General features: G+C 36.5%; 1 protein-coding gene across 3 annotated transcripts in view; it reads left to right on the top strand.

The window, feature by feature from the left end:
* RBM25 (RNA binding motif protein 25) overlaps positions 1 to 16,986 on the top strand; it is a 53,004-nt gene extending 36,018 nt beyond the window's left edge. For all 3 annotated transcript variants that reach the window (XM_068543277.1, XM_068543287.1, XM_068543268.1), the window contains 9 exons: positions 296 to 518; positions 628 to 717; positions 3,262 to 3,335; positions 4,826 to 4,976; positions 8,260 to 8,584; positions 8,967 to 9,241; positions 9,581 to 9,679; positions 10,701 to 10,748; positions 14,394 to 16,986. In XM_068543277.1, the coding sequence (XP_068399378.1) occupies positions 296 to 518; positions 628 to 717; positions 3,262 to 3,335; positions 4,826 to 4,976; positions 8,260 to 8,584; positions 8,967 to 9,241; positions 9,581 to 9,679; positions 10,701 to 10,748; positions 14,394 to 14,486 (1,378 nt within the window). In that variant the 3' untranslated portion in view covers positions 14,487 to 16,986. The remainder of the gene's footprint in view (positions 1 to 295; positions 519 to 627; positions 718 to 3,261; positions 3,336 to 4,825; positions 4,977 to 8,259; positions 8,585 to 8,966; positions 9,242 to 9,580; positions 9,680 to 10,700; positions 10,749 to 14,393) is intronic.
* The last annotated feature ends 4,150 nt before the right edge of the window (positions 16,987 to 21,136 follow it).

The raw sequence follows: 21,136 nt of genomic DNA, 5'->3' as shown, positions 1-21,136 counted from the left end.
TGTAACATGTTCGTTGGCCCTTAGTATTTCTCATATCCAGGTTTTTTTGTTTGTTTTCTGAGATGCTGATAAGCATTAACATTGAGTTTAGAAAGCAGTTCAGAATTTGGGGCCAGGATTATATTCTGTGTCTTTCTGACTTGTATAGAGGAGTTTACAATTCTGCAGAAACCAAATGCTAAATTCTGGCTAGTGAGTTTGTATATTATTTCATAATATATGTTGTCCTACTTTCTCTTGTGTTTAAACGAAAACACAAAGACTGACAGATTTTTTAAATCTTTTGTTTATGTAGAGAAAAGAGCAGAGATCGTGAAAGGGAACGGGAGAGGGAAAGAGAGAGAGAGAGAGAACGGGAACGAGAAAGAGAACGAGAGCGAGAGAGAGAGCGAGAAAGGGAACGGGAGCGTGAGAGAGAAAAAGACAAGAAGCGGGACCGAGAAGAGGATGAAGAAGATGCATATGAACGAAGAAAACTTGAAAGAAAGCTCCGAGAGAAAGAGGCTGCTTATCAAGAGGTAAATTAAGGGAAAGCTTTTATTCTTAAATCTTGGTACTTAGTAGGTTAGTCAAAAATTTTAGGACCCTTTGTATACATTTTTAAGCTTTGACAATTTCTTTTTTTAGCGCCTTAAGAATTGGGAAATCAGAGAACGAAAGAAAACCCGGGAGTATGAGAAAGAGGCTGAAAGAGAAGAAGAAAGAAGAAGAGAAATGGTAATTTTCTTGGTTAAAAATAAGTGATTTTTCAGATAAAAATCAGATCAAATCTTTATTGTTAAGTAGAAGTGACTTTATAGTTAAAAAGTATGAGCTCCCAGTATAGATAATTTTTATATATTTCAAGTAACTTTGAGACCATTTCAGTACACCAAAATGTTTTCCCTCCTATTTTTCACGTTTTTGCTCCCTATAAACTAAATTACCATTTGGCATACTGTCAAAGTAAATCTGTCATAGTATAAAATGAGAATTTATAGACCTTTCTTTGATTAAGAATCTGCAATATTTTTGAATTTCAAGAGGCTTTAAGAGGCTTTGATATTCTGTATTAGTGTAGTACATTTGGGTGAAGGAAATAGTCTCATGAGAAGACCTGTTTTTAGAAATCAAAATTATTGACTTCAGTATATAGCGCTTATAACTTATTGTTTTTCCTTATGTTACTACATTATCCTTCCTTTTAACTACATGATAATCATAAAAATGAATGTTGTTTTTTTCATTTACACTGTTTGATAGACTGTAACAGTGAAAGCAATTGGCCAAGGTTGTTACCTAAGTAAAATGACAAAAAGATCATTTATTTTATCATAGTACTTGCTTCAGTATTATGTTCCATATGTTCTATCATTGCCAGAAGTTCATGAAGGTTTCTTTATCTCCAGTTTGGAGATTATTCTTCCAAAAACATTACTGAAGTTAGGAATCTTCTTCAAATAGCTTTCGAACATGAGACATAGAGGGAATTTTTGTAAGTAACCAAAAGAGTGCATGCAGCAACTAGATAGATAATACGGGTTTTCCGGATGGTAGGTCTTGTAAGGTCCTACAGTTATTTAAAATAATTTGATTTCCCTGGATTGTAGCTCCCATTCTAGAATTTCTTCTTAAACCCTAGGTTAGAAAATAGAGAATGATATAGTAAGAGACATAATTATTTGAAGAAGTGATTCCGCTTCCTGCAAGCAAATCTGAAACCTGTTTTTCTAGAGAAAAATTTCCTATTAGTTTTTTGTTTGGGAGCTTAAAAAAATATCCAGTTAGAAAAGCAGTTACTTGCTCATTAAAAAATGTTCAAGTAACAGAAGTGTGTAGTGTAAAAAGTCACCTCATGAAAGGTGACATATGTTAATATTTTAGTATGTACATTATGGGCCTTCCTGTGTGTGTGTGTGTGTGTGTGTGTGTGTGTGTGTATTTGGCTGCATAGGTTTTCGTTGCTGCATGCGGGCTTTCTCTAGTTTGTCGAGCGGGGACTACTCTTTGCTGTGGTGCACAGGCTTCTCATTGGGGTGGCTTCTCTTGTTGCGGAGCACGGGCTCTAGGCACATGGGCTTCAGTAGTTGCGGCATGTGGGCTCGGTAGTTGCGGCTCATGGGCTCTAGAGCGCAGGCTCAGTAGTTGTGGCGCACGGGCTTAGTTGCTCCGCGGCATGTGGGATCTTTGCGGACCAGGGTTCGAACCTGTGTCCCCTGTATTGGCAGGCAGGTTCTTAACCACTGCCCCACCAGGGAAGTCCCCTGTGTTTTATTTAGATATTTGTAAATATTGTCATCACTACCTGACAATCTACTTGAATGCATTTGACAAATTTTGTGCTAGGTATTGGGTGTACAAGAATAACTAATGCTTCAAACTCTTAAACAGTTGGGTAGTATTGTCAGAGAGATGAAGTAGTTGATGTATTTTGTGTGTGTGAGAGTGTTTAAGGTATGATAATGGTGTGTTCACAGTATTTTGGGAGTGAAGTACAGAGAAAGTGATTAATTTTGTCTGGAGGAAGGAGTTGGTCATGGATAGATGGTTACATTGGGGAAGTCTTTAGAGAGGTGTAACATTTGAACTGGATGGAATGTGTTAATATTTTACTGTAGTCAGAAACCTACATCTGTTTTGTATATAATATTGTTGGTATAGTAGAGATGTAGATTATAAATACTTATTTTAAAGTATTTCTTATGTCTGTATATAATGGTTAGATATAATTTCTGTGAAATGTAATAGTTGTTGTATTTAAAATTCCAAAAATAGGAGAGATTCATGTACTTTCATGGTTTGTGTACTCAAAGTTAGGCAGGCATTACCTTTGGATTGATGCATAAACGTGATTTAAATTTTTAATCCTGCAATTCATAAAAACTACTTGTACCATCATCTACCTATAAACGAAATGTAAAATATTTTTGTCCGGTTAACAGATTCAATAAGATAACTTTCAGTTTTCTTTCTTGGTGTGCTTAGGTTTGATTAGAAAAAAATTACTGTACTTTGAAGCTTATCTTCAGAGAGAAAATTTATTGTAGCATACCATCAGTATATGTGGCTTTCATTTCATGGATAAGTCCTAAATCTGACTTGCTTTTAAGAGTAAAAGATTTTAAAAATCTAATGTTATTTACATTTAATATATGAAGTTTATGAGAATGAAAAAGTTCAAGTGGTATGGATAAGAAAAATCTGTTCCCAATAAAGGGGTAGGGGGTAATCTAAATTACTTTTATGTTAATTTTGCACACTTCGTCCTTCATTTCCTCAAAGGCAAAAGAAGCTAAACGACTAAAAGAATTCTTAGAAGATTATGATGATGATAGAGATGATCCCAAATATTACAGGTAAAGAAGCCTTGCTTTATGAACTCATACTGTCAGCTTTTTATTAGCTGTATTTTCTCTTGTCTACAAGAGAGTGCAAGTTCACTCAGTGGCATAAGAAAGAAATCTTTGAATTCATCTTGTAATTATCCCCATAGTTGATAATGCTGTTTTCCGGGGGTCCGGGCCTGTTAGAAAAGAATTGATAACTCTATGCACCTTCTTTGGAGGAAGGTTCATAATAGTATTGTGACAAATTAACTTTTCTTCCTGTGTTTTATTTTTTATTTATTTATTTATTAAAATGTGTGTTTGTTTATTTATTTTGACTGCACTGGGTCTTAGTTGCAGCATGCAGAATCTTTAGTTGCAGCATGCGGGCTCTTAGTTGCTGCATGCATGCGGGATCTAGTTCCCCAACCAGGGATCGAACCCCGGCCCCCTGCAGTGGGAGTGCGGAATCTTACCCTCTGGACCACCAGGGAAGTCCCTCATGTGTTTTAAAGAACTTCAATTTTTATAGCAAATTATAACTTACCTTTATGACTATCTAAGGTGGCCTAGAGATTTTTGTCTTCAAGGATTTCTAGAGTGCTACATAGTAACCTGACACCCTCCCACCCTCCTTCACCCAATTGCTATACTATTATGAAGTGAGAGTTATGAAGCCTGCATTTCCTGATATCTGTTCCCGTGGCATTTCTAAACTGCTCTCATTCTTCTAACATTTATGGCACTATGGTAAAATTGTTTGGTTTCTTCTGCTCCCTCCACTCCAAACTATAATTTCCCTAAGGTTATGAACCATATTTTGATTTTTTTCTTATGTGCCTGGCATGATACAGGCATGTAGTGAATGCATTTAATATATATAATTTAATACACTGTAGCTGAAATAATGAAAACATTGGATTAACACCTTAAATTGAATGAATGCCAAGGATTTGACTTTGTAGAAAATGCAAAGTAAAATTGTTGAATCATAGATTAGCAGTACATTATTTCAACATTCTGAGATATAATAAAGTGCTAAATAGAACCTGTGCTTTCTCTTGATTATGCCCTGCTTCTCCTGTTAATTTTTTTTTTCCACAAGGAAAGGAGTTGATTTAAATTGAAGGTACAAAACTAATATTTGGGATATTACTACTCCTTGTATTAATTTTTCACAACTTGGCCTCCAAGACAACACAGATTACTTGTTAGTTTCCCTGTGGAATAGGTATAAAATGAGAGCATTCTTCCCTCTGAAAGCTACTTTTTTACTTGTAGATACTCATTTAGAATGACTTAAGAATGAGGCATGGTGATATGTGACAAGACAGTGCTGACTTAGTAAACATTAACATGCAGAGAGCACACTGTCTTGGGTGTTCTACAGATACAGAGCATTAAGACAGTCTTCAGTCTCTTAGCATGCAGCTGTTAGTATGGAAAGAACTTGCTTTTGGAGACATTATGTGCAGTAGTTTAGACCTGAGTATTAAATAAGGCCTGATTTACTCTTGCAGAGGAAGCGCTCTTCAGAAAAGGTTGCGTGATAGGGAAAAGGAAATGGAAGCGGATGAACGGGATAGGAAGAGAGAGAAGGAAGAGCTAGAGGAAATCAGGCAGCGCCTTCTGGCAGAAGGGCACCCGGATCCAGATGCAGAGCTCCAGAGGGTAAGATACTATTACATCCATGACCATATTCTTTTAAGACTATCATGTCATCTTAAGCCAGCCAACTATGATATAGTTTAGTTTATAAGGGAAATGTTTACACTCCATGCGTCTTGCTATTTTGGGGGAGGATATTAGTATTTTTTCTTTATTTTATTATGTAAGTCATCAATATTAGTTGATTTACAGCTTTATTTTCAACATCTTCTATATGTCTTACTCCTTTATTTCTGTGAAGTATTACTTATTAAGTGAATGTCTTTTAATGTAACTTTGCTAGAAACTGTCCTTCCTATATGTGCTCTGACACTTAATGACTTTTGTAGTTTGAATTCTCTCATTACCACCCTAAATATTTTATTTCCAAAATAAAGATGTTTTCATGAGCAACTTGTCATTTAAAAATGAAAAAGACTGTGTCGTAGGACATGGCATACCCATTCTTGCTTTTAAGAATAGTGTCATGTTAGAAAAGTTTTTAGTTCTTAGTGTATCACAGATCTTGATACTACAAATTCTTCATATCAACTTTAAAAAATCTGTTATATGCTATTAACAGGAACCACGTCTTCTTACATGTCCCTTTTATTTTTCAAAATGAAATAGTGTTATTTTTTTCTGTTAAGTACTTACATGAGTAAATAGAAAGTTCAGACAACATAGAACACAGTAATGAAGAAATTAAAAACTGGCTGATTTCTTATAATCTCCCTCACACATAAGTTTTATAAGTGGGAATATTGTTACGTGTGCTTTTTTTCTAATGTGCTCTTTTTTCATTTTTAGATTTTTATTGAAGTATAGTCGATGTACAGTATTATATTAGTTTCAAGTGTACAACAGTGATTTGACATGTGTATACATTATGAATTGATCACCACGATAAGTCTAGTAACCATCTGTCACCATACCAAGTTATTATAACAATATTGACTATATTCCCTAGGCTGTATGTTACATTCCCCATGAGTTATTTTATAACTGGAAGTTTGTACCTCTTAATCCCCTTCACGTTTTTGCCCTACCCCCCATTCTGCTCCCCTCTGGTGACCACCAGCTTGTTCTCTGTATCTATGAATCTCTTTCTGTTTTGTTTTGTTTTCTAATGTGCTTTTACTTCAGGTATGATCTTCCACCAAGAATTTCTCCAGTTTATAGTCCAGGTGTCTTTTTTTCATCATCATGGTGGTATTGTCAGTGTTTTAAATCCTTGCCATTATAACATTTAGGTTGGGGAATATTACTATGTTTTAATTCTCTGATTACCAGTGGGTTTGAATGCCTTGCAGATGGTTTAATGGTCATTGTACTTCCTTTGTGAGTTGATAAATGGTGTTATGCACAGATTTTAAGTTTTTGTGTAGTTCAGGATACGTTATTTTTACTTTTGTTTTTCCTATGTTTGTTTCATGCTCAGAAAACTTGCTGATGTATTCATCCCAGTTTATAATGCTTTTATGATGATTATTTTTTATTATATTTTGTAATTTCAGGGGGAGTGTTCATTTTGGTTTAGGACTTTGACTTCAGAGTTCTCCCTCCCGCCACTTCTTCCTTTTCCTGTTTGTGAATACAGAAGTGACTACCACCTTCAGCCATTACCAAGAAATAAAAAATGATTATCTATGACCAGGCTGAGGATTTGAGTTGGCTCTTGTGTATTGTGTATACTATTGGGTTCTGTTGGGTTGGCCAAAAAGTGCCTTTGGTTTTTAAGTAAAAATAAAAGACACATTTTTCATTTTCACCAAGAACTTTACTGAACAACGTATTCACCCTTTTGTTCGACCTACCTTCTGCCATTTTTCAGGCAACTTCATAATTCCATCTTCCCGAAACTTTTTATCTTTTTGAGCAAAGAACTGTTCCAGGTGCCTTTTACAGTCTTCCAGGGAATTGAAATTTTTTCCATTAAGAGAATTTTGTAAAGACCGAAATAAATGGAAATCCGAAGGTGCAATATCTGGTGAATACGGGGAATGAGTCAGAACTTCCCAGCCAAGCTGTAAGAGTTTTTGCCTGGTCATGAAAGAAACATGCAGTCTTGTGTTATCCTGATGGAAGATTATGCATTTTCTGTTGACTAATTTTGGACTCTTTTCGTCGAGTGCTGCTTTCAGTTGGTCTAATTGGGAGCAGTACTTGTTGGAATTAATCATTTGATTTTCTGGAAGGAGCTCATATAATAGAGGGCTCCCAATCCCATCATATATACAACATCACCTTCTTTGGATGAAGACTGGCCTTTGGTGTGGTTGGTGGTTGTATATTTTGCTTGCCCCACGATCTCTTCCGTTCCACATTATTGTACAGTATCCACTTTTCATCACCCATCACAATATGTTTTAGAAATGGAACATTGTCGTTACGTTTAAGGAGAGAATCGCATGCAGAAACACGGTTAAGTTTTTTTCGCTTAACTTACATGGAACCCAAACATCAAAGCGATTCACATAACCAAGCTGGTGCAAATGATTTTCAACGCTTGATTTGGATATTTTGAGTATGTTGGCTATCTCCTGCGTGGTATAACGTTGATTGTTCTCAATGTCTCGATTTGATCGCTATCAACTTGAACTGGTCTACCCAACCATGGAGCATCCTCCAGCGAGAAATCTCCAGCACGAAACTTTGCAAACCACTTTTGACACGTTCAATCAGTCACAGCACCTTCTCCATACACGGCACAAATCTTTTTTTGCATTTCGGTTGCGTTTTAACCTTTCTTGAAGTAATAAAGAGTAATATGCCAAAAATGTTGTTTTTTTCTTCCATCTTCAATATTAAAATGGCTACACAAAAATTCACCAATTTTGATGTCTTTTTTTAAATGCACGCTGATATGACAGCTGTCACATACAGCCTAACAAAATTGTTTTGAATGAAGTTAAAGACAACTAAGTGCTAACTAGAGCCAAAAAAAAACCGAGCGAACCTTTTGGCCAACCCAATAAAATAAAATTTCTGATTATAATTTCTTTAATAAAGATATAAAAACGTACTTTTTCATTTTGAATTAGCCAACTATTAGCAATTACCTTTGTTATCTCTGAAGAGTGTATACAAGCCACTGAAGAATGGTAATATATGTGAAATACTAAAAAAACATTTTGCAGAGTACCTAATATAGTCTATAGATTTACTTCTGATTATAGGAGGCAATGTTTTGTTATTCCTAAGGAAAAAGAAAAATAGAGATTTTGTGAAAGATAAAACATAGAGCTGGTTGAATTGAAGATAGTTGGGGTCTGTTTCAGTTGACCAGGTTATTTTCTGGTTTTAGATGGAACAAGAGGCTGAGAGGCGCAGACAACCACAAATAAAGCAAGAACCAGAATCAGAGGAAGAGGAAGAAGAAAAGCAAGAAAAAGAAGAAAAACGAGAGGAACCCATGGAAGAGGAAGAAGAGCCAGAGCAAAAGCCCTGTCTCAAACCAACTCTGAGGCCCATCAGTTCTGCCCCATCTGTTTCCTCTGCCAGTGGCAATGCAACTCCCAACACTCCTGGAGATGAGTCTCCCTGTGGTATTATTATTCCTCATGAAAATTCACCAGATCAACAACAACCTGAGGAGCATAGGCCAAAAATAGGACTAAGTCTTAAACTGGGTATGTTAGCATTTCCTTCCTTCCTTTTTTCCTCCTTTCCCCCTCTACTCGCCACAACTACGTAAATTTTGCCTTAAGGAAAAAATAAGTATGTACTGCTTGGTAGGTAGTTAGAAAACTGGTTTAAAAAAAAATGCCTTTCTAGCTCATGATAGTTTTCATAGTTCTGCTAGTGCTCCTGTATCTGCAGCTGCCTTGAGTTCTGAGAAGAAGTGAAAAGTTAAGTTTTCTAGCGCTTGTGAGTAGTGAGTTATTTTTTACAGCTGGGATCTTTCTCTGAGAATTGTGGAGGTATATTTACACTGCTTTTTAGGCATGGTGGGTTGTAAAATGTAACATTTGAAAATTAAGTCATTGTGCTAATACAGTGTTTTTACTATAGGTGCTTCCAATAGTCCTGGTCAGCCTAATTCTGTGAAGAGAAAGAAACTCCCTGTAGATAGTGTCTTTAACAAATTTGAGGATGAAGACAGTGATGATGTACCCCGAAAAAGGAAACTGGTTCCCTTGGATTATGGTGAAGATGATAAAAATGCTGCCAAAGGCACTGTGAACACTGAAGAAAAGCGCAAACACATTAAGAGTCTCATAGAAAAAATCCCTACAGCCAAACCTGAGCTCTTTGCTTATCCCCTGGATTGGTCTATTGTGGATTCTGTGAGTAGCAAATTGTATTTCATTATTTTATTGCAAGTTTTTGGTTTTGACTATAGCACACAAACTCAGTTCATTCCGTTTATGACAAATAGGGGTGATAAGGTGGCTAGAATCTTGACATGGTCAATAATAATAGATTATTGTGGAAATTCTTAGTGGTACCTGAGGTCTTCATAAATTAGAAGCAAATAATTTTGTCTCGATACACATCTGTCTTAGTTCAACTTGTTAATGATCATACTGTATTTTAGCCTTAAGAAAAATTATGAAGTTATATAGGTTTTTTAAGTAAATGTAATAAAAATGTCTTCAATTTAGTAACCATGCTTTATTTTATAGATATTGATGGAACGACGAATTAGACCATGGATTAATAAAAAAATCATAGAATACATAGGTGAAGAAGAAGCTACATTAGTTGATTTTGTTTGTTCTAAGGTTAGTCTTTTACTCTTTCCCCAACATTTGTCATATACTTCAAAATGTTAGAGACTTTCTAAATTGAAAATTTTTACAGGGCCAAGTCAGTGATAATTTAGTTTTAATTACAAGAGTCATGGCTACTTAAGTGAACCCCTCTATACTATTTCAGACCCCACGCTGCATGCTTTCATTTCAGAGGGTCAGAGAGGACAGAATTGCTGGCTGCTGCCAATTTTGCTCTCTCCCTGCCCCTGAGAATGCCTTGCCACCCCCTTCTTATCTTAATGGTTAGAATGTTGCTGAAGTACAGTTGAGGTTTTGTGGAGACAGCCAATAGCTTGTCTCAATTCTTTGTCAGTCATCCATCCTTTGGAAAAGAAAGTAGTGCCCTTCATAGCATAATAGTGGTGTTAACTGACTGATTACTGTGTGCCAGGCTTCTTTCCTGGGAGGTACGGTGTTAAGCATTTTACAAAACTTCATCTTCTTCAAACCTCCCAACAACCTTAGGAAGTGGAAGTTACTAACGGTATCCCCATTCAATACATGAAGAAATTGAAGCTTCGGGAGAGATCATGTCTTGACCATGGTTACATGATAAGTAGCCTGTAGAACTCATGCTCTTAATCACCAAGGTATACCACATCCTTTCATTGTCCCCTGAAGGCAAAGTATTTCTATAAAGGAATAGCTAATTGCATTTTAAGGAAATGGTATTTTTCTAACAGTACTGCTCTTTTAACATTAAGCATAGCTAATTTAAGTGACCCTTTCCACTTGTCATTACTGTAGCATAAACACTTATAAGTCTGGATTTGAATTAGAAGACAAATAATGTGATGATTAAGATCCCAGGTTTTAGTGTCAGACTTTTATTGAAAAGAGGGAGATTCTGGGAATTAAGAAATTTATAGAAAGGTTCTAAAGTCACAAGAAATTCTAATACTAGTTTGAGGGTACCTTAAAAATTTTTTTTTTTACTGTATTGCTAACGTTTTATTTATTTTCAAAGTGACAGTATTTTTTTTTCTCTTAGGTTATGGCTCATAGTTCACCTCAGAGCATTTTAGATGATGTTGCCATGGTAAGTTAGAAATTTACTGTTGTTAATATTTTAATTACACAGGGAGATCAGCTCAGTGCTTTGTCACGACCTAGAGGGATGGGATAGGGAGGGTGGGAGGGAGGTTCAAGAGGGAGGGGGTATGGGGATATATGTATACATATAGCTGATTCACTTTGTTGTACAGCAGAAACTAACACAACATTGTAAAGCATTTATACTCCAATAAAGATGTGAAAAAAATTTTTAAGTTAATATCAGTGTGAACAAGCTAACTTCTCTGAATTTGATTGAATTTCTCCCTGTGTTGGTTCCAGAATCTTTATGGGCCTGAATTAAAATTTGAACATGATTAAGAGGTTAAAGGCGTTCATAGTAGGATATTATTAGACTACAATAGAGTTAGGGGTTTTTTTATCATTCTCTCCCCTCCCCTGTTTTTGGTGTTTGTGTGTATAAATAGAAATTCTGAATCTATTCATAAATTTAGAGACCATTTATTAAGTGTTTACTGGGTAGAGCAATGTGGTAGAAGCACAGAAAGGTGGAATATCTGCCCTTAAAGAACCAGCAGGGAAACAGGTGTACCAATATTGATACTGTAATATCCTTATTATAATGGGGATATATAAAAATGATCATGGGAGCAGAGGAGATAGAGTAGTTAGGTGTTGAGGGCAGTTAGGGAAACCATCACAGGAATTACCATGTAAACTGAGACTTGAAGATTGTATTACTCTTTTGTCACTTGGGCAGGTGTCTGTTGGGTTGGCAGTAGTTAAACATCAAATCCCAAATTGCATTTAATTTGGATACTAGAGTTAGTGGTTGTGGTTGCATTGATTTTGTGAGAAAAGAAAGGAGAAAGAGAATTGATGATAAAGGTGAGAGAGTGATTGAATGGACTGTGAACTCCAGTCTAGGAAGAAAAGGAAATAAGGTCAGAACAGAGTTGGTGGTCTGAATGAATCAAGGACTGGTGGTTCCAGTGAAGCTGTGGGAGATGTGTTTGAACGAAATAACTGGAAAGAGAGGTTTAGTTAGAGAGTAGAATGTTTAAGAATACAATTGGTAAATTAATCCAGATGATGGCAAGGTGCAAAGTATGGCCATGGGAGTTTATGGGGCAGAGTTGATGTCATTGTTTAGAGTATCAATGAACTTTAAGCTGGGTTATAACACACAGAAATAGAAATTACTGTGTGTTGGGACTGGGATTGGAGAGAAATACAAGAACCAGCTGCCAGAGCACTCACTTAATGTGGATGAAAGACTAGATATTTACTAGACAGCTGCTGTTGGAGTGAACCGGTGGTGTAATGAGATCTCGTGAACCTCAGTGGAGTTATTGTTTACAAGGAGAGAAACAATGAAGATCCAGCAGCTTCCCCTCTCTTGTGGAGACTAAAGCTTTGAAAGTGAGGAACTTTCTCAGAAGGCCACAGGGGTGTCAGGGTCTTTAGGGGGCGTACCACATTTTCAGGTAAGGTAAGGAGATGAAAAGTCTGATTAAAGAAGTTGGGGATGGTTAGCATAAAGTGGAATAGGGTCTGAAGGGCAGAGTGGGAAAGTAGCAACGGGAAGAAGAGTCAGGGAGGAAGAAGAAACGTCAAGCATGATGTGAGATGATAGGTGACCAGAGAAACTTTCATTTTGAGCTGCAATTAAAGTTGTCAGGGAGTGGCATAGGAGGGTGCCTAACTAAAAGGAGCTCTAAGGTCAAGATGTTATGTGTCCAAGCACTATATGATGTCTAAAGCCAGATGACATTAGTTTTCTGCTGCCTAGCTAGCCTAATGCATCTGTTGTCTAAAATTCCTGAAAAACCGTTTGTGAAAAGTTTGATGCCATAATGCTGAGCCTCAGATGAGAGGAGAAATGTGAATAGATCCCAGTCCTTAGGGATACAATCTGAACTTCCTTGACCTTCCAGCCTCTTCACAAAGTTATTCTTGGGTGAAGAGAGGGTTTTGTAGTTAGGCCTGAGTTAAGGAATTAAAAAAAAAAATCAGGGAATTCCTGGCAGTCCAGTGGTTAGGACTCTACACTTTCACTGCCAAGGGCCCAGGTTCAATCCCTGGTCGGGGAACTGAGGTCCCACAAGCCATACGGCCAAAAAAAAAAAAAATCAGTGTTCTGGTTTGTGGCCTTGGCAGAGGTATAATCACTGTTGGTGTAGATGTCATGTGTCACTATTAATCTGTTTTGATCTGTTGAAATAGTTTGATATTTAGAGTATAATTAAACTCTACCGCTTATTCGCTTATATTGTTTTTGATTATTTTCTGGCTCATTGTTGATCAGAGTGGGAGGAAACCAACTGAGCTAGTGTTGTCAGCCAGTTCTGGTAATAGCTCATGGACCCTCTAAATATTTCTTGAATAAATGAGATTGAAATTTTAGCTCCAGTAGTATTTTGCTCTTATTAGAAATCTGACTTTTTCAAACTGTACCTTTCCTCATTTTATGTAAGTTAATGAACTTTGGTGGCATTTTTGTACCTGGGTTCAATTCCTCATTAATTAGTGTTGCAGTGTAGTTCATTTTTTTTTGGCTGCGGGATCTTAGTTCCCTGACCAGGGATTGAATCTGCGCCCTTGGCAGTGAGAACATGGAGTCCTAACCACTGGACCACAAGGGAATTCCCACAGCATAGTTTTTTTTCAACTATGGGTTAAGTCTGGCTCATAGATATCTTATTTAAGTTCTTTATTTGTCACCACTGAGAAATGTAAGGAAATTTCTCAGGAAAATCCATTTCTGGCTTGTCTTAGGTACTTACTGATTGTACTAATAAGCACTCTTCAAAGCACTTGGTACATACCAACTCTTTTAATTCCCACAGTAGAAGCAGTATGACATAGCTACTATAACCTCTATCTTACAGATGAGAGAACTGAGGCTCGTTGTGATTAAGTAACCCAACCAAGAACACGTAACTAATAGGAGGTAGAAGAGCTATTTGAATCCAAGTAGTCTGGCTAGAGATCTGGTTTGCTTAACTCCTAACCCGGCCTGCTTCTCCAGAGTCTTGGCAGCATTAGGCCAGGTGCCATTATGACCGTGGTACCCTGGAACTCAGTCATTGCTGCCTTCTGTAGAAGGAAGCATGCTATTCCAGTTTACCGCACAGCAGCCCTGGTGTAGAGTGCCACATATGTGTGGGTGATGAGGGCAGGAGTAGTGCAGTGGTGAGGACATGATGCAACTAACTCATAGGTAGATAGAAAAAATAACTTGATTTGCCAAGGAGAAAAAGACCTTTTATTTATTCAGTAGTCTTGTGTCCCTTGTGATGATAGTGTTCACTTTGTTTACTCTATCTCAGATACTATATTAAAATGCTATACATATATTCTCATTTAATATTTCAGTGTCACTTATATAATAAGTGCTCAATAAATGTTAAGATTGTGAGGTTCTTGGGGAGGGGTAAATGAGATACTCTGTATTAAGTATTATGTAGTTATATAACCAGTTCTGTCTAAATTACTATGTTCTTTATAACAAACATTTGCTTTCCTCAGGAAGTAGTTTTTCAAGACATGTATAAATAAATGCATGTTGGTAGATAAAAGCCTTTTTTATTCCAGTCACCTTGTTGGGAGATGCTTATGATTGCTTCTCTTACGTGTGTAACTGTTTTTTGTCTTCTTCCTTTTCTAGGTACTTGATGAAGAAGCAGAAGTTTTTATAGTCAAGATGTGGAGATTGTTGATATATGAAACAGAAGCCAAGAAAATTGGTCTTGTGAAGTAAAATTCTTTTTACATTTAGAGTTCCATTTCAGATTTCTTCTTTCCCACCCTTCAAAGGACTTTAAATTTTTTTTTTTTGTCTTCAAAGACGTTTGTGAGATCTGTAATTTTTTTTTAATGTAGAAAATGTGAATTTTTTTGTCCTCTAATTTGTTAATGCCATGTGTACTCCCTTGGTTGTAAAGACATCTGAATCCTACCATGGTTCTCTTTATACTCACCAGGTACAAATTACTGGTATGTTTTATAAGCCGCAGCTACTGTACACAGCCTGATATAATTTTGTTCTGCTGATTTGTTCCTTGTAAATATTAAAATGACTCCCCAATTCTTTTGCAGAATTGCACTTAATATTGAACTGTACTGTATAGGCACCAACATGAACGATTTTAAATTGAAAGAATACCAGTCATACCTATTACCCTTACCCCCTTGATCAAAAATGGCAGGCCCTCATGATGGCATGGAATTTAAAATTAGAGTGCGAAAAGTAGCAGACAATCCATTCCTACTGTATCTCTGTATGAATGTGTTTGTGTGAATGTATGTATAAAAGTCTTACTTTTCCCTGATTTGCTTTGGAAGTTTCCCTGAAACATTTCCTAATTGAAGACTAGAATTGTAAAGGAAACATGGTATTGTGCCAACCCAAATGTCTGGGATAATTAGGTTATTAGTCTCCCGGAGTATGGTATTCTCTTGTGGCAAGCAACAGTCTGTTGAACGGAATGGGTTTTTCTGTTGAAAGCTGGCTGCGTCAGCCTCTCTTTTAAGGGAGAGTGAGTCACAGTGGTTTTCCCCCCTGATTTCATTGTTCAGGTATGAGGCAGATCCTTAGATTCTGGAGAGCTTTATTTAATGCATTTTTTGCACTAATTGGTCCTTGGTTTAATTTTGTACCCCTTTGTTTAAAAAAAAAAAAGCTTAAGTGAAAAAAATCTTTTTTAAAAATAAGCAAAAGATAAAATTAGGCAATTTTACAGACTAGGAATGTTTGGCAAAATACAATAGGAATTTAGCATGGCAATTTACGAAGTTTACATCTTATTTCTGAGGATAAAGTAAATCGTTTAAAGCAGTTACCATTAGTTTTTTGTTTTGTAAAGGGTTTCTATCTTGTGTGTGTATATGCAGGCACACACCTTGTTTACCTCTGCTCATCAAAGTTTAAAAACATACTGATGGTGTTCTTAGAGACATACATGGGGCTTTCTTTACTGTAGATCAGAAATTCACCAGGGAGCAAAATTGCCTGAAAATGTAACAAGTTTTAAATAGTTCTTAACAGAAATTAGGTGCAGCTATTCCTGTGTCTGAGTATTTATTTTTAAAAAAGATTGGGCAGGGGAGGGGGTGTTAAAAAAAGCATAAAAAGCATAACTGAGCTTGAGTTACTAGATTTTTTTTAATCTTAAGAGGACATTTGAAAACACTGTTCTTAACATTGGACCATGACATGGTTCCATTATGTAAATATTTCAAATATTAAAAATGTATATATTTGATCTTGGGGACTCATTCTTTCAGAGTCTTGTTAAATAAATGGCATCATGTTGTAATTATGCAGTGCATGCTAGAAACTTAACTTGAAAATATGGGCTGAATTTTTGACGGACTCAATTTTTGAGTATTAGTAACTAAAGGTCAGAGAGGCCGTTTGCCTTATTTTGGATTAATCTAGACATCTGTGGAGATATTCCCTCCTTTAGTGTTATAATATTTTAAATTGTGATTTCTGAAGGGAAAATTTTAGAAACATGCTCCTTGCCATTTACAAATTCTTTTACTAGCCTTTTCTCAGATTGACCCCCAGCATAACTCCCTGTTCAAGCAGTTTATTATGGCTCTCTATCTTCTCTTACCATATTATTGCTTCTAAGGCATCATATTAGGTTGTTTTTATTTAGCCAGCATTAGCATGGAAGTTTATTCAGGTAGATTTAATTTTCCTTGCTTTGGTCTCTTCTGCTCTTTCAATTACATTTACCTTAAAAGGGCCCTTGTGTGAAACCCTTGGGGGCACATACCATATACTGCGTAACACTTCCAGTGAGATTTGTGTCAGGATCCCAAATTTATACATTAACATTTCTGCAGCAAAACAGGAATGATCACAGTCAGTGGGTTAAAGACCACTACATTAATAGCTTAATGTCAGTTCAAGTCAGGTTTTGCCACAAAGGTTAAACTTCAGGGTTTTCAGAGTTCTTATTTTTCAGGTTTGTATATAAAGAACTGGACATGTATAAGCTGGCATATTGTAGTGTCAGGAAGAATACACATAAGAAAATTTTTACTAAATTGCTTGAACTTTCTGGGTTGTCTTTACCATTTGTCCATAGGTTTATTTCAACTTGGAAACCTTAGTTAATCCATATTGCCCATTCAGGTTGTTACAAAATTAGATGAAAGTCTTGACAACCATTCTTGATGTGGCAGTTAGGAAACCAATGTGCTTTTTCCTCATTTGACCCTGTAAATAAAATAATTTTAAATGTGTATATCTGTGTACAGGAAGAAAGTGGTTTTTCTCAAACTTTAACATGCAGCTGAATCACCTGGGGGATCTTGTTAAAATGCAGACTTAGGGCTAGAGTGGGCCTGGGAGTTTGCCTTTCTCAACAGCTACCACATGTTGCCAGTGCTAAGTGATCCAAGGACTACTTTGATTAGCAGTTTAAAGTGTCTACTCAGTACTAGTGTTTTATCCTAATAGACTGCACTAATGCAGCTTAATTTTCTTTTTAAGTTCATTTTAAGGAGAAAAACATTTTTTGAGGCAAATAAAGAGGTAGGTATTATTTATGTTTATGAACATAAAGTAGTCTTCCAAAAAGGTTGCCTGAGAACAACTCCAATATTCTAGGCTTTATTCCCAGCCAGCCCCAGCACATTTTCTCCTGAGAGAAATTTATGTTGTTACTCACTCTGAATCTTACCATTGCACTTCCTGATATGTAATAGTAGAGGCTGATGATTATTTTGTGGAGAGTGCAGTTTCAGGTACTAATCAGGCATGGATACTAGATATGGTGGACAAACTGAGAAAACAATGAGCTCAGGAGTCAAATTGGACTAAATATTATTAACATTTTTTTCTCCTTTAATATGAAGAAAAAATTTTAATGCAAATAAATGTAAGCAGGGATACAATGTGTATATGAGGCTTATTTACCCAGCTCTTTCAAATAAGTTCTATGAATATTTCCACTTTCTACCCAAAAACTGCTGAAAGGTTTTATGTCAAAGTGGTTACACATTTTTCCAAGTCATATTTCAGCCTTCTATTAATATGAAATTGAGAAATTGTTTTGCTTAGCAAAAGATGGTGAAATTGATTTGTGAATACCAGTAGCTAAAGTAAGGTATTAGAAGGAATCCCAAACAGGCAAAGAAATAGGCAGTCTAAGTGTCAGGAAGAAAACTAGGGAAATTCACATGTGTATATTTTAAACCCAGGAATTATTACTATTACATTCATACTATAGACCAAGGTGAGCTTATAATTTTTGATAAACTGGTAGATTTTTCGAAATGTGATTGTTAAATTATTGAAATATTTGTTTATTTGCATTTGAATGCTTAATTTTCATCTTTATTTAAAAGATTCTTTGCCTTTCATTTTATTACTTGACTCATACGAAGGCTAAATTAGGAATGGCAATCTGAAATGCCCAGGAAGAAAAGATAATTTCTATAAACAAAAATGAATAAAAATTTTTTTCAAGCCACGTTGTTTGAATTAAATGACGCTGTAAGTCTGCCTACTCTGCCACATCATGTATTAGTTGGATAGATGACTTTTGGATTCTCTTGCACGGAGTGGTAGCTGAAATATTAAGCCAGGTAACCCTTTCGTCTTTTTGTGTATGACTTATATTTGCCATTGAAGCACAATTAATATGTGCCATTCATGTTTTAAGCTAGATGGAGTGATAGACATAAATACGACAAGATCTCTCTAGTAGCTGACAGTCTAGTGGTGGAGAAAAAAATAATGCGAGGATCACTAATAGATATACAATGTACTATATGAACTGTCAAACTTGATGAGCTAACTTCAAGGTTGAGAGGAAAGGGATAGATAGTAGGAAGCTTCTCAGCAGAGGTAGTAATATGTAGAGGGGACCTTAGAGATCACATAGTCTCTCTCTTTTTTGGCTGCACTGCACGGCATGCCGGATCTTAGCTTGCACCCTCACCAGTGAAAGCGTGGAGTCCTAACCACTGGACCGCCAGGAAATTCCCGAGATCACATAGTCTTAAGTACTCACTGCAACACTGCTACAATGTTCCTTACGTTGGATATCTAGAGGCCTGCATATTGGATTCTATCTAATTCATGGTCTAGATCTGCGCTATCAAGTTTTTTAATTCATTAAAATTAAATAAAATTTAAAACTCAGTTCTTCAGTTACACTAGCCATATTTCAAGTGTTCAGAAGTGATGTGTGACTAAATTGAATTTAAAAATCCAGTTTTTTGTTTGCAATACTCATATTTCTAGTGCTCAGCCAAATTTAGCTAATGGTTACCAATATTGGGTAGACATTGCAGATTAAAGAACATTATTTTGACTAAAAGTTACATTGGATAGATATGGTCTAGATGCTAATAGCCACCTAAGGGCAGAGGAAAGTGCTTGTTAATAAAATTCCCCCAGGAAGCACTTTTAGCAAATCTTTGTTGAGGCAAAACGTATTGTGAATTTAAAAGTAGTTCTAAACAATTTTTCCTGTTTTTTTTTCCTCATAACAAAAGGAAAAACAAGAGAACACTTCACATTGTAGAATCTAGAAACTATGAAGGTTCATTTTTTTCCCCTGTCAATTAAAAGATAATGGCAAATATACCCAGGTGAAGAGATTTGGCTAATTGTTACAGCAGGTGGAAAAGCTAGATATTAAAGTTTCATTTTGAGTATATTCTTGAGACAAATTTTATTTTAAAGGGAGCCCAGGTTCTTTGTTAAGAAGGAAATTAGATTTAATAATATATTGACAGTCATACAGAACTTAAGACTAAAAATGCAAGATGAGTAAGCTAAAGCCAGCCCTTCATCTTGAGCTGTTCCAAATCTGAGCCAGATCCTTGCAAAGAATGAAAACGATGTGAGAGCTAGTAAGATAGAATATGGCCAAGCACCTAGTCTTGATGACAGTATTATTTTTCATTTTTCAATTCTACTTTGCTCCCATAGCAAACAGAGCAATGATGTGTAAATAAAGGTAAACTACTTTTATGTGGGAAGTGTTAATCAATTGGATTGCCTTGCTGAATCTATGGTGTAAAGAACTGGCCTTGAATCCTGACTTTATTTACTTGTGACTAGTGACTGCTCTAGCCTCTCTAGAGGCTTGAACAGCCCCTCTCCCCAAGTAGCTCTAACAGGTCCGGCACTGGATTTCCTGTCTGCTTCATCTTTCACTGCTTACTATTGATTTTTGCCACCATTTTTTTCTTTTTTTTTTTTTGGTCATTTGTTTCTCCATTCCTGCTCCCAAGTTCCAGACACTTCTGGGGAAAATATAAATGCACCACTGCAGATAGTCTGGACCCTCTACTATTTTTCTCATTCTTTTACTGAACTTCACTTCTTAACCACAAACACTGCAGCTTTTATAGTTCTTAAACTTCCAGTGCTGGGACTTCCATGGTGGTCCAATGGTTAAGACTCTGCACTTCCACTTCAAGGGAAACAGATGGTTTCAATCCGTGGTCGGGGGACTAAGATCCTGCATGCTGTGCGGCACGGCAAAAAAACAAAAAACTTCCAGTGCTATCTTAGGTAGGTATGAATGAGTAAAAGTCATTTGATTTTCCCTCTTACTTAGCAAATAACTCTCAAGGTTAACAAAAGCTTAACTTTAAAAAAGTCATTTAGGGCTTCCCTGGTGGCGCAGTGGTTGAGAATCTGCCTGCCAATGCAGGGGACACAGGTTCGAGCCCTGGCCTGGGAAGATCCCACATGCCGCGGAGCAACTAGGCCCGTGAGCCACAATTACTGAGCCTGCGCATCTGGAGCTTATGCTCCACAACGAGAGGCCGCGATAATGAGAGGTCCGCGCACCACGATGAAGAGTGGCCCCCACTTGCCGCAACTAGAGAAAGCCCTCGCACGGAAACGAAGACCCAACACAGCCATAAATAAATAAATAAATGAATAAAAAAAAAAGATGCTTTAAAAAAAAGTCATTTAGGCACATTCTCTCCAGTTTATAGCTCTCCAGTTTATGATGACATGCATCTTGAACCTTTGCTTTCTATAATTAAGGATGGGTACTCCTATCCAGAAGACCTCCCCCACTCCTGTTTCTGGTTTCTAACTACAGTTTGCAGTTTCTTGAGCCTTGCTCTGGAGTTTCCGTTATCTTCTTTCTTCCTTCAGGCTGGAATAAGTTTTTAAAGAAAACAGAAACTTAACCTTAGGTCCTCTCGTTTTCACTACAGTAGAGATTCCACAAAGAGTAGCTTATAGTTAATATGTACTCTCCAAATTTTTTTTTTTTAACATCTTCGTTGGAGTATAATTGCTTTACAATGGTGTGTTAGTTTCTGTTTTATAACAAAGTGAATCAGTTATACATATACATATGTCCCCACATCTCTTCCCTCTTGCATCTCCCTGCCTCCCACCCTCCCTATCCCACC

The sequence above is a fragment of the Eschrichtius robustus genome, chromosome 1, assembly GCF_028021215.1.
Source record: "Eschrichtius robustus isolate mEscRob2 chromosome 1, mEscRob2.pri, whole genome shotgun sequence".
Classification (NCBI taxonomy): domain Eukaryota; kingdom Metazoa; phylum Chordata; class Mammalia; order Artiodactyla; family Eschrichtiidae; genus Eschrichtius; species Eschrichtius robustus.
Note: the sequence above shows the minus strand (reverse complement) of the source record. Positions and strands in the feature narration are given on the sequence as shown.